We start from the raw sequence: 13,626 nt of genomic DNA on the forward strand, positions 1-13,626 counted from the left end.
CTCCATCATTCTTTCAAATAAATCTTAAAAAAAAAAAAAAAAAAAGGAAGATTCATCACAAAGTAAAGTCCAGGCCCAGCTGTCCTCGTCATCTGTCCTCAGTGTGGTAGGACAGATTCTTTTTCTTCAAATGCTTGGATGTTTGGGAACACCTTATGCAAAGATACAGAAGAATGGGCAACTTGTGTATCCCTGCACTGGAAACATTTTTTTCCATTGGGGAGGTGCAAATTGAGACAACCTTATCTTTGCAAAATTGTGTCAGTAGCTTGTTTAGTGTGTGCCACACTCAGAGGAAGGAGATGTACTGCAGCACACTAAGTGTGGAGCCCTGTGCCAGCCTTGCTTGTTCATCTGTGCCGCAGGCAGCTCTGGCGGACGACAGCCCAGGGCTCTTGGGAAGGCAACAGAACTGATGATGCAAGCCCTCCCATGAGCCGGAAGGAGCTCTACACACGGGAGCCGTGATTATTCTCCCAGGCCTTCTCTGTTGCTGCCTACTTTTCCTATTTGAACATGTTAGTTTAAATTCTAAAGCAGCCAATTAACAATTTACAAATGAACTAAGTTCCAAAAGTTCACTGCTTGAACTGTGAAGCACTTGGAAATCAGGTTAAGAAATTGTGGTGAAGTTCCTAGACTAGCCCTCTGAATGTCTTTAAAACCAAATATTTCACTTGAAATAGTCTTTAGGCCACAGCAAGAAATCTTGCTGTTGGAAAAACAGATAGAGGCCTTTTTTTTTTTTTTGAGTCATTTCAAACACTTTCAAGGGTGTTTGAGGTATAATCAATGAATAGGAACAGGAAAATCATAAGTGCTAAAGAAAATTTGTGTGTATGTTCATGGGGTAATTTATAGAGCAGAACTAAGGGAGCTATGATCTGGAAAGATATAAAGCTGGGGCGGTTTGGAGGCAGGGATATAATGCCTGTATATAGTTCTAAGAGTTAATAAACTGAAATTGCTGAGAAGTTAGAGGGATTCTGGTGTAGATAACTAGCCATAATGTCCACTAGATGGCAGTGTTGATGAAAGTTGGCTACAGCTTAGTTGTCAGGGTAGCTGATAAGGAAGCTGTTTGTGGGGATTTGTATTTGTACCCCACATACTTTTCTTCTAAACAGGTCTGCAGTCACCATAAGATGCAACCCTTCAGCTGTCCATCAGCTCACAGAATATGAGTAACTTGGGGGAAATGAGCCCTGTGTTCCAGGAATATTCATGCCAAGAGAGGAGATAGTCATGATGGGCATGTACAGAACACAGGCCAGCAGAGGAGAGAGCCCTTGCTCCCAAAGGCCATCAAGAAAAAGCCCAAGGGTCTCCCTGCTGACAGTGACAGGTAACAAACACCTGAATGAGTTAGCAGGTGGACTGACTGCCCAGAACATGAACTTGCAGTGAGGAGATAGCAATATGGGCAAAGAAAAACAATGAGAGCACAGAGCTGGAGATGGGAAACAGTGGAATGTGCCTGTGGGCCAGTTTGGGCTGGCTGGCCTGCAGGCTATCGGGGAGAGTTTCAGATGGGGTGAGGAGAGATTGCTGATGCCTGGGTCTCTCTTTCCTCTCCATTTCTTGTTTTGAGTTCCCCTTGAGGCAAGGATTTTGGGGGTCTACCTTGTTCTTTCCTCCTCCTTGCTCACCACAGAGTTTTCCAGGTTTTCTTGGTGCTTATCTAAAGAATTCCATGTGGAGAGCCCCTGTTCTGTGAGAAGATATCACATTCAGCCCCAGTGAACAATAGCAGGAAGAGCACTTCCAGCTCCCTCCTGCTTCCGGTCTTGTGGAAGCAAGTGGCACTGCCCAGTCTCACTCTGCACTTGTCAAGTGGAACTGGGAAACCCTGAGAGAGAGAACGCTGGAAGCTGAGGGCTGTTTGTCCCAGCAAGAGGCGCACACTTGAGCCTCTTACCTTGTCACCTTGCATCCAGGTCTGCTTGCACCATGGCCACTCCTGCTTACCATGTACCCCCTTAGAAATATTTGATGTCTCCACTTGGCTCACAAATTCTTTCCTAACAGTATTTGAGCTGGTCTCTTCCTGAAACCTGGGAGACTCCAGGAAGGCTGCAGAAAGCAGCGGATGGGGACCCCAGACTGGGTTCAGGAATCAACTTGGTTGTGTAACAACTTCTCATTCACTTCTCCTCCTCCTCCCTTAGTTCTCACTGCAAATGCTGTGACCATGGGCTCTGTGTTTTGCTTACTCCGTAATATCCCCAGAGCCCCAGCATGCTTCCAGCCCCTAGCAAGTAGTAGTAAATATTTGTGGAGTGAGTCAGTGAGTAAACACTCAAGGAGCTGCCGTCATTGGCTTCCATTAGCACCCCTGTGCTGGAGGTCACTTTTGTCCTCTGGAGTAGCCTTTGTTGCTGTCTGTTTGCAGATGGAAGTGAGTCTGCCAGTGAAGAAACGCCTTTGTGCTGTGGTGGACACACAGCTTCTCTTTGGCTCAGGCCCTTCTCCCATGCTCCTTTGTGTCAGGCGAGCCCCACAGCCCCTCACTTGCATGTCCACTTGATGCCCGCCGCCAAATGAAAACCTCTCTTGTTCCACTCAGCACAGTGTTGCCATTATAGCTCCAAGTAGGGGAATGACAAGCCTGCTGGTCTACCCGGACTCCAGAGAGCGCAAATACAGATTTGAGAGGCTGCTGCTGGGAGAAACCATTTTCCTGGGTGAATGCAGGCTCCTTCCCAGGCTGGTCTCTATTCCAGGATAACCAGGGCTCCCATCTGCACACAGCTATGGATTCTAGGGATGCCTCTGCTGCAGAGAAAGGAGCTTTTTATTCCCAAAACTGCACGAAGCTTTCAGGTTGGCCAGGATTTGGCTGGGGTTTATCCTGTCCTAAAAGTCATGTTAAACTTTGGTCTCAGGCAGTGTTGAGATCTGGTTGGGTCTTTAAGAGGTGATTAGGTCTCATTAAAAGGGATTTAATTCCTTTGTGTTAGTTCCTGGAAATGTGACCCCCTCACTTCCTCCAGCTTCTTCTCTTGCCAGCATGGCATGTCTGTGCTTGTGCACCTGCCCTTCTGCTTTCTGCCATGTGTTGTTACATCGTGGGGTCTTCAGGTATGGCAGCCCATTCTGGACTTGCAGCTTCCGGAGCTGTGAGCTGAATGAATGTCTGCTTTAGAAATTTCTCAGGCCTAAATATCATGTTAGCACAACACAAACTGGACTAAGCCAGGATCCTTCCCCAGGAAAAGAGTATCTACACCTCTTAGGTGAGGCTTACGTGCCTGAGCACCCCTAGGGCCAGGCAGGGCAGGGCCGTGCCAAGGCAGGGCCCCACACTCTCACCAACTTAGTCCTGCAAGGGTCTCATCTTCACATTTTTCTGAAGAACCCAGAAATCCAGATTTTAGTTTGAAGTCTCTTTTAATTTAAAAATAGTGTTCACTAATTCCTAGTGTTTTAGAACATTGAAGAGCCAACCAAACCACCTCTGTGGGCCTAAGCTTGTCCACATTCCCCTACTGCCAACCCGTGTGGAAATTTGAGGCAAATTATGGACGCATTAAGATTTCTGGAGGGGCAGGCGTAGTGGCTCAGTGGATTCTAGGTCGGCATTTGGGGTGGCTGTGTGCCGTATCAGAGTGCTGGTGTGGGCCCTGGAAATTTCACTTCTGATACATCTTCCTACGAAAGTGCCTGGGCAGCAGTGGATGATGGCTCAAGTGCTTGCAAGTGCCTGAGTTCCTGCCACCCATGTAGGAGACCAGGGTAGAGTTTCTGGCTGCTGGCTTTAACCTGGTCTAACTGGCTGGATGGGCATCTGGAGAGTGAACCAGCAGACAGGGGAGATACAAATTCTTCTCTCCCCTTGTACTCTGTTTCTCTGTCTCTCTCTCTCACACACACTTTAAAACCTACCTACCTACCTACCTACTTAAGAGTAGTAGTTGCCTGAACTCCTGGAGAGTCCTAGCTGGCTGCCTCAGCCGAGGGGACCAGGCCTTTTCTGAAAGGCTGGACTGCATGATGCCAGCTGTATCCCTAAGCTGCAGCTGACAGAAGGTGGCAGAGGTCCAAAGTGAATCTAGAGCTAGAAAGACCACAGAGCTAGAGGAACCCAAGCTGTTAGCCAGTCTCACCTCAAGTCATGCAAAGCCTGCAAGGCTTGTGCTCCTCTCAAGGGTTGCTGTATTCAGTTCGCGGGACCTGTTGATGAAGAGCACGGCTTTTGGACTAAAGAGACCTGAACTTGACATCTCATTCTGATCTGCACAGCAAAAGGCAGCCTTTTCAACCTGTCTAAACCTCAGATTGCCCAACCCAAAACTGAGACTTCTAAACGCTTCTCTGTCCTAAATGGGGCTGTGTGTACAGTGCTTGGAGCCAGGCCTGCCACCCAGTGAGTCTCCTCCAAATGCCAACCAGCACTGCATTTAGGGAGCTAGTTGTGTGGTGGTCAAGTGCACGGGCATTAAGGTCAGGCTCTGCCACACACACGGCTGTGGGATCTTGTGCTAATGACCCAAGAAAGGTGCGTTCCCTCTGTTATAAAAGGAGGATACATGTGGCACCCAGAGGATTAAAAAGTGTTGGTTGTTGTGCAGTCAGCGTGGGTTTACTGTGAAGAGGTGTCAGATGCTTACAGAAATACTCATGGGTGCTACAGTCATAGCCTCATGCCCAGGCTGCCCCCTGCAGGGAGTTGTTTAAAATTATAATTTTTTTTAAGAAAAGATTTATTTATTTTACTGGAGAGTCAGAATTATAGAGAGACAGACAGAGGTATCTTTTATCTACTGATTTCACTCCCCAAATGGCCACCGTAGCCAGAGCTGGGCCAGTCTGAAGTTCAGACCCAGGAACTTCCTCCAGGTCTCCCATGTGTGTGCAGGCACCAAGTGTTTGGGTCATCCTCCACTGCTTTCCAACGCTGCTAGCAGGGAGGTGAACTGGAAGTGGAACAGTTAGGACATGAACCGGCACCCATTGGGTGCTGCCAGCTCCACAGGCAGAGGATTAGCTGGCGTGCCACCACTCTGGTCCATGCAGATAGCTTTGCACAAATCAACTCATGGAAATGCTACTTAGCTGCCCAAGTTCTGGTTCTGGGGGTGGGAATACCTCGCACTCCTGAAGTGTGGACTAAGCTTGTAGTTCCTTAGGCCCTGAGGTGTGCAAAGCAGTGTCATGTTGTATGCAGGCTTAAGAACATAAACAGCCCTACTGTTTTCTCAGAAAGACAGATCGGCTAGGTTGTGGAGAACAGTGCATGTGTTGCAGAGGCAGCTGCATACCTTTGTGTGGCTCTGAACCTGTTATCCATGAAAAGCCTTAAACACTTTGCAATTACTGAAACTAGCTTTTGTCCCTTTCCTACGTGTTCACTCGGCCTCCATGGCGATTCCAGTGCCCCACTGCATCCTCCCACGGGAATAGATGCCTGCACTGTGGTCACTTGTGGCACAGCTTGCGGAGGAAGGCACCCATTGTTATCATTCATTCACTCTAGGAGTTAGTGCATTTGTCATGACTCCTTTGATTTCAAGTAAAAGGTGAGAAAGGTTTACTCCTCTCCCTGCAGTCCCATAAGTGACCAGGAGGGGGCACCCACAGTCTGCACAAAGCACAGGCTTTCGGCGTGTGAGAGCTGCAGAGCTTTCCAAGCTGATGCTTTGTGGGGCTGCTCCTTCTGGGTTGTGAGCCGGATTCCTCTGGGTGATTTTTCCTGGGCTGCTGTCACAGAATACCACAGAACAAGTGGATTAAGCAGCAACAGTGCTACAAGTCCAAGGTCCAGTTGCCCACAGGATTGTTTTGCTGGAGGCTTCTCTTTTTGGCTTTTCTGTGTTGCCTCCTCATATGGGCATGCGTGCCACAGCATCGCCATAAACAAATCTCTCTCTCTAAATATGTACTTATCTATCTGAAAGGTAGAGTAAAACGGAGTGAAGAAGAGGCAGAGAATTTTCCATTTGTTGTTCACTTCCCAAATGGCTGCAAATGGCTAGGGTTTTGCCAGGCTGGAGCCAGCAACCTGGCACTGTATCTGGTCTCCCATATAGGTAGTAGGGACTCAAATACTCGCACCATCTTCCACTGCTTTCCCAGGTGGATTGGAAGTGGAGCAGGTGGAGCAGCTGGAGTCTAACAGGTACTCCAATATGGGATGCCAGCATTGCAGGCTGTAGTTTTACATGATTCACCACAAATGCAGGCCACAAGTCTCCATATCTTAGAAGGACACCCATAAGATTGGGCTAGAGCTCACTCCAGTAGTTCATTTTAACTCACTTACCCCTTTATAAACCTTTCTTCCAAATACAGATACAGGGGGTTAGGATGTGGACATGTGAAGTTGGGGAGCAACATGATTCAGCTGGGAAGTACACGGAGAGATAGAGCCTACAATAATACATCTAATTTTCATGGGAAATGCATGCTAAAAACCTGCAAGGACTTCAAAATTCTTGCACCAAAATAGTTTATTTTTTAACTCAAAGTTTTTCCAAGATCTTTTTGAAGTCTCCTTGTATGACACCTCTGCTGCAGCTTGTGGCTGCACACACAGGCAAAGACAGGAGCAGCAGAGAAAGCAGAGGCTGTGTCCAGTGAAAATCTCCACTCTTGAGGGCTTCCGTGGGAGCACAGGAGTCTGAGAGTCTCGGCTTTGGATGTGGCTGATCCATCTCCACCTGATTGAGTCTCCTGTGTTACCTTCTTCCTGCAGTATCTTCAGACAGCTCTTCCTGGGCTCCCCAAAGACCAGCACCACCAGGATACCGTAGGACTTTTTTTTCCTCCTCTGGTCCTTTATTGGCCCCTTCCATCGCTCCAGGCAGGCTGGGAGGCCCCCCAGCTCCCCAGGGTCACATGTTGGTGCGCTCCCGCTGTAGCCTCGAGTTGTAGGCGCGTGACATGGTGTTCCAGGGCTCCGTGTAGTGGTCTAGGCACATGGCGAGGCACTTCTGCTCCAAGTTGTCCAGCAGCCCCCGGCTTCCCGATGCACTTGTGGAAACACTTGTCCGTTATCCTCTGCAGCAGCTCCTGTGTGTTGGCCACGGTGATCAGCACCTTCACCTGCTCCATGATGAGGCCCAGGTCCAGCTTCCTGCCGCCTGCACCCCCCAGGTCCGAGCCGAAGCCGCCCTCCAAGGCACCGACACACCGCCGCACATGGGGCCACTGTGGGACTTTTAACTGCCTTCTGTCTTCCCATTTCCATCAGATAGAATCAACTTTCTGCAAAGTGTGGAATTTGGAATCATAGTGATATTATAAGCTTAGCCAAGACAGTTCTCAGGCCAGCATCTTCAAAAAGATAAATTTTCTGAATTTGTGTTAAAAATGTAGTACCCATTTCACAATCTCATAATCTGACTGACACTAAGGTAGGAACATCAGGGGTGGGCCTTTTGGCACAGTGGGTTAAGTCGATGCTTTGGATGTCTGCACTTCACAGCAGTGGTGCCTAAGATCAAGGCCTGGCTACTCTGCTTCTGATGCACCTCCCTGCTAATGCACATGCTGGGAGACTGCAGAGAACAAGTCAAGCTTCAGGATTGTTGCTACCCAGGTGGGAGACCTGGACAGTGTTCTTGGCCAAAACCCAGCTGTTGTAGACATCTGGGGGAGGGGGTGGCGCTGAACTAGTAGATGGAAATCTCTCTGCATTAAAATAAACAGCCAATCATTTGAAAATAAAATAGAAACATGACACAAGTCAAATGAAAGAAAAATACCCCACAAATACTGTTCAATCCATAAATCACTTGACCGTAGTTGTGAAGGTGCTGCTGGAGTGACTGAAATTTGGGAAACACTGGGACAACTCTCCCCGAGAAGGAGGCACTTGCGGTCCTGTGCCAAGAGGTCATGTGAATTTTTTTCTAAGACTTACTTTTATTGGAAAGGCAGATTTACAGAGGACAGAGACAGAAAGATCTTCCATCTGCTGATTTATTTCCATAAGTGGCTGAAACATCTGGAACTGAGCTGATCTGAACCCAAGAGCCAGGAACTTCTTCTGGGTCTTCCACGTGGGCGCAGGGTCCCAAGGGTCCAGGGACCCAAGGCTATGGGCCGTCCTTGACTGCTTTCCCAGGCCACAAGCAGGGAGCTGGATGGGAAGTGGAGCATCTGGGACATGAGCCAGTGTCCATATGGGATACTGGCAGATGCAAGGTTAGGATTTAGCCACTGAGCCATTGCACAAAGCTCAGTCATGCCAATTTTTTTAAAAATATATTTATTTTTTTTGGAAAGCAAGATTTACAGAGGGAAAAGACAGAGAAAGGGATCTTCTATCCACTGGTTCACTCTGCAAGTGGCCGCAATGGCTGGAGGTGAGCCAATCTGAAGCCAGGAACCAGGGGCTTCTTCTGGGTCTCCCATGTGAGTGCAGAGTCCAGAGGCTTTGGGCCATCCTTGACTGCTTTCCCAGGCCGCAAGCAGGGAGCTGGATGGGAAGTGGAGCAACCGGGATCACCCATATGGGATCCCAGTGCGTTCAAGGCAAGGACTTTAGCCACTAGGCACCACAAGCCTAGTCATGTGAATTTTTAAACTTGATTTATCTGCACCCTTGTCTTAGGTGGCTCCAGGATTAGCTGGGCGTGGTGCCCTTTGGTGTCTCTTGTGTGTGTCCTGGTGCCTGTCACCCAGGACGGGGCAGATGAAGAGGCAAGAGGGCTCATGTGGTGAGGAATGGCTGGCACTCATCCAGCCTCACAGCCTCTGGGTTTTGTTTCTCTTGAGTCTCCAGGGCTTCCAGCCAGCTTGACAGCAGCTCAGAGCTGTGTGTGTAAGCAGGTGGTTATCCCTGCACGGTCAGTAGTTTCAGCCATTCATAGTCTGATACAGAATGATACACTTAAGACTTAATTGCATGGGTGCTATGAACAGAATTGGCATAATTCTGTGTTGTTAGTTGCTGTTCATTTCAGTAGTGCTTCTTCACAGTCCCCCCGCTCCTCAACCCTGATTTTTGCTAACTGTTCTACACAGCAGCCTGTCTACTCCATGTCTGGCTCATAGCACAGCCTGTACCTTCCGCACTGGGCGCCTAGCTCCTTGCTCCCTGTGCTGATCTGCTTTAGGGCGCTGTAAGCCTGTTTCTGCCTGAAAAATGTGACCATTGCTTTGGCTTTCAGTCCTAACCTTCTGTTATTTCTGGGGCTCCCAAAGTTGTATTTTGCATTATTAATAGCAGTGTTGCCTTCCAGTGTCCCCAAGGCTTACATCTTTGGGGAAAATTTGCCCCCCTCCTAGAATTATAAAATCACAACTTTTCTCGCATCTGTCCCTGTTAAAAAATGCTGACCTTGCAGGTTGATCTGACTGCAGCCTGGGATCCAGCATCTCATCTCTTCTGGGTGAATCTGATGATTTTGGATGGGGGGCTGCAGCCAGTACTTTGAGTGTCAAGACTTAGAACTGTTCTCTCTGTGTGCACATATTGACAGCCACAGGGCAAGAGCCTCCACCAAGCATGACTGGGTGGGAGGTGTCCTTGTGGACACTGTGTATTCTGCTCTTGCTCATCTCTTTAATCTCAAACTTCGATCCATCCTCAGCGGCATTTTTAGGCCCTTACATAAGGACCCTGCTCGTTTCCTGTGCCTTTGCAAATTGCCTGATTAGAACGCTCCATTGCCACTTTCTGTTGACAAGGGGTTTTCATCCTTCCACAAGCAGCAACAGTGAGTACTCTCACGGTGCCTTGCTTGTTTTCTCTGTAGCAGTTAACTTCCTGGGCTACTTCTTCTCTGCAAATTGTTTCTCTTGTGGGCCAGTGTACCTGAGGAGAGCTTTACCTTAGGGTGTCTGCCTGGCCACAGATGTCCAATAAGAAAATAGTTGCTGGCTGCAGGCATAGGTGGGGACCCAGAATATTCTGAAGCACCGTTCTTCACATTGGAGTCATCTGCCTGGAATGGTTATGATGGGGTAGACAGGGTCAGTTGCTGCTGTGCAATCATAGGATGAAGGTCAGGAAAGGAGTTATTTTAAAGGCATACCTCATGCTTGGATATGGTGAAATGTGAAAGAAGTATGTGTCTTAGAAGAAATACACTTAGCGTAGCATTTATTAAAAAGAGTTCATGTGGAGTTAGTTTATGGCTTACTTAGAGGTACTGCAGGACTTCCCAAGGGTTTGGCATTATGCATTGTGCATTTACAGAGGAAGGGAACATCTCTCTTTCATGGCACAGAGTATGGTTCACGTATCCAGAGGTCATTCCTTTTCTGCCTGGCTGTTTCCTTCCTTGTCAGCAGGGACCCTCCCTCCACTTCTGAGTCTGAAGATGTCAAAATACTCAGCTTCCCAGCTAGATTTGCGTGGTGTGACAAGAGTAGAGGAATGTCTGATCACAATAGAGATGCGAAGGGAACTTTCCTTCCTGTCTTGTGATATCACTGGGTGAGGGACATCATAGCAGCCTCTTGTAAACATGAGATGAGAACACACTGATTGAGGACAAAAGCCAACATGAACTGCTGACCATGCTGCCTTGCACCTTGCAATTCTGGCTGTTGTCAATTGCTCACTCAAAAGGGCTGTGCCAGAAAGAGTGAGCAGTTGGTCTCTTCAGTCAGATGGGCTGAGATTGGCCCTGGCACTATGTTGTGGTCATTGCATATCTAACTCAAAGCTGTTTCCTCATCTATGAGATAGAGATATTAATAATGATCACTTCTTGAGCCATTCATTACAGAGGCTTAGATGAGGTGATAGGTGTGATGCCTCCAGCATGGAATTTGGCATGTCATCGGTCCTCATTAATGAGCAGCTATTACTCCCAATATTTTTGATCACAGAACTTCATTTATTGCTGGAATTTCCTCTACCTCCTCAAGGAACCCCACATTCTGTAGCCAGTAACAGCACAGATCTCATTAGCCTCTCTTATACAAAAGAGGAGCAGGCCAAAGCAGTAGCTTTTATATTGAACAGTGTGTATGGTTCATTCTCTTCATCGTCAGTCATTTCTAGTCACACTAGGAACCACAGAAAGACACAGGTTTGGGTTGAAATGATGTGTTTTTATGGGAAAAAATATTCAACAACAATAACAAAAGCCCTTCAATCTCGCCAAGTTCTCAATCAGTGATAATGAGGCAGTTTCAATGATTGTGTCTGACTGGGGACATTTCTAAAGGGTCAGGGAAGTTGTTGACATTGGCCAAAGAGAGAAGTTACAGGGAGAGTGACATTTTGAATGTGAGTATACTGGACTTCCCCTCTGCTCCTTCCCCTATCACCCCTTCAACATGCAGTCTCTTCCCAGCATACATAGATCCTTCCTGAACCTTGTTCAAATGCAGTATCTTCCCAGAAGCTTTCCTTGGTTGGCACAGACTGCATATGCCTTTTCAATAATGTCACACACATACTTACTCACGCCTTTTCCAATCACTTTCTTCCCTACACTCATCATGCCTGGGTACCCGCTATAAGATACCCATGATGAATCAATCGACTGTCTCTGAACCCAGGGCCTGTGTTGACTCATCCCAGTGTCCCCACTCCCCCATTCAGTGCCCATATCCAGCAAGTGCTCAGCAGCAGCAGGTGCTCCATGAGGTTTGTTGATGTCAGTTCTACGTTGGCCACATCACGTCACACTCATCTTCACAGCCATAGTGTCATTTTTACATCTTCATCCTTCCTATAAGATCTCAAAATGGTCTGACTCAAGGCATCTCCATGAAGGAACAGCCCCCACTGCACATTACCAACTCAGGGCTGAAGCTTTGAAGAAGGGAGGAGAGAAGGTTAAGTTTCCACCCTGTTCTAAAAGGCAAGGAGGCAGAAAAGGAAGTCATTGGGGGAAGACAGGATGACTATGAGCAGTGTTGACCACTGCTTCACTTGAGAATCTCACAAGATTCAGCCTTCAGAAGCCTCCTTGAGCAATAGACCCTACCTCTCAGTAGGGTCAGGGATGGCCCAGGCCTAGGATGGTTGTTTTGCCAGCCCAGAGACCCGGACCATGACCTTCATCTTGGATGTGGCCCGCTCTTCTACTAAACCATGGTGGGAGTAGCTTGTCTAGTCGTTGGATGGGAGCTAAGGTGGGAACATAGCCCTGTGGTGTTGAGTTGTCAGGCACATAGATTGTAATAAGGCTGAAGAATACAGACTGCTGTAGTGGGCCTCTCCTTGAAAGGACCAAGGTTGGGGAGGTGTTGGGAGCAGTGAAGGAGAGGTGGTCCCAGGAGGTCCCTACAGCTCAGATTCCAACAGGTGCCAGGCTCTGTCTCCCATGCCGAGCTCCCTCTCCTTTCCTCTAATTCTCCAAGTCCAGGCCAGGCAAAGGGGGCCATTTGGAAGGGAAGGGAAGTGCCTTTTTTTCTTTTCCTACCATGGGTTCTGGATTTGGATAAAGGAGAGGTTGGGGTCAAGGGCAGAAGGGGGAGGGATGAAGAGCTAAGGAGAAGCCAGGGCTCCAGGACTCCTAGCCGCTTCTCTTTGTTGGAGTAGCCAGTGAATTTGAGGCTCACACTTCCATCTGTGTCATCCGCAGAGAGTGCTGAGCTCCTAACTGGGGATGTTGAGAAAATTCTTGGGATCTCCAAGGTGCTCAGTGGTTTGGGAGGTCACTGTGGATCCTCCTGTGGGAGGGCCCCGCTGGGGCCAGTAAGTTCAGCATCAGCCCTGGGGCCTTGGGCAAAGGGCTGAGAAGCAGAGAAGAAAGAGGCGTCTCTAGGCACCTTATCTAGGAACAAGAGTTGGACCTTAGGAGACTCAAGTTAGGAAGGACAGCTGTTTCAATATAAAAAGGATACTCCGTCAAAGGACAGAGTCCCCTCAAATCCCTTCCCAGGTCTAACAGCACTTAGAAAAGAGGAAGTAAGGAGCATAAAAATATCTTGATGATGTGAGCTTGCCTGACAATACAGAAAGTGAGTCTCTGGCAGGCAACATGGCCTGTTACACAAGAGAGGGTTATACCTAGCTTCCGTGTTGAGACTTTACAGATATCTTTATAGAAATGCATATATATATTTATAGAGCCTCTGCCTAGAACAGCCGGGCTTGCTTCTTGAGCTCATTCCTCTTCCAGAGGGCCAGCCGATCAAACTCAGAGATGGTCATGCCGAAGACTTGGTAGAACTCTTCCTGGGACAGGTGGCGCTGCAGGAAGTGGGAGGAAGGGGACAGGGAGAGAACAGCATGAAGAGGTCAGGTACAAGCTGGGCAGGGGGAACAGCAGTGATTATGGGGTTTCCCCTTCAGATGCGTGTGCCAGTCATGAGGCCTGACCATGGCAGGTGTGTTTGAATGAATGCACAAATAAATGTCATTCTGGCTGATCTGCTGGGGAGGCCTCTCCTGGCCATGGCTCAGATGGGACTGAAGCTTCCCATAAGCACTCCTCCTGCCCCTTGGTTGACCTTTCTGCATCCCTGTCCATTGCATCTGAGTTTGGGAGTATATATGAATCAATGCCATCCCCTTCCTCTTTGGTAAAAAAAAAATGAGGCATGTCCAAGGTTTTAGGGTGTGTTTGTTCTTATTGGTATGTTTGCAAATGGTCTGGAAAGTTGTGTTCATCACGTCAGTTTTCATAGTTCTTATAGTTTTCAACCCACTGAAAATTCCCTTTACCTTATTTTTACATTGAAAACAAAGACACTACATTAGCAAACATTGTT

At 48.1% G+C, this 13,626-nt stretch overlaps 1 protein-coding gene and 1 pseudogene across 2 annotated transcripts in view; both read right to left on the bottom strand.

The window, feature by feature from the left end:
• Positions 1-6,833: 6,833 nt before the first annotated feature.
• LOC121152568 lies at positions 6,834-9,616 on the bottom strand (annotated as a pseudogene). The gene is made up of 2 exons (XR_005883278.1): positions 9,560-9,616; positions 6,834-7,113 (listed from the first exon to the last, which is right to left on the bottom strand). The product of XR_005883278.1 is annotated as a mitochondrial import inner membrane translocase subunit Tim13-like (transcript).
• Positions 9,617-10,989: 1,373 nt separating this feature from the next.
• Positions 10,990-13,626, bottom strand: part of ABLIM3 (actin binding LIM protein family member 3) — a 109,861-nt gene continuing 107,224 nt past the window's right edge. The window contains exon 23 of the mRNA XM_040973023.1: positions 10,990-13,105. Within this exon, the coding sequence (XP_040828957.1) occupies positions 12,992-13,105 (114 nt within the window). The 3' untranslated portion in view covers positions 10,990-12,991. The remainder of the gene's footprint in view (positions 13,106-13,626) is intronic.

Source organism: Ochotona curzoniae, unplaced genomic scaffold (genome assembly GCF_017591425.1).
Source record: "Ochotona curzoniae isolate NIBS_2020 unplaced genomic scaffold, NIBS_Ocur_1.0 contig_1, whole genome shotgun sequence".
Lineage (NCBI taxonomy): Eukaryota > Metazoa > Chordata > Mammalia > Lagomorpha > Ochotonidae > Ochotona > Ochotona curzoniae.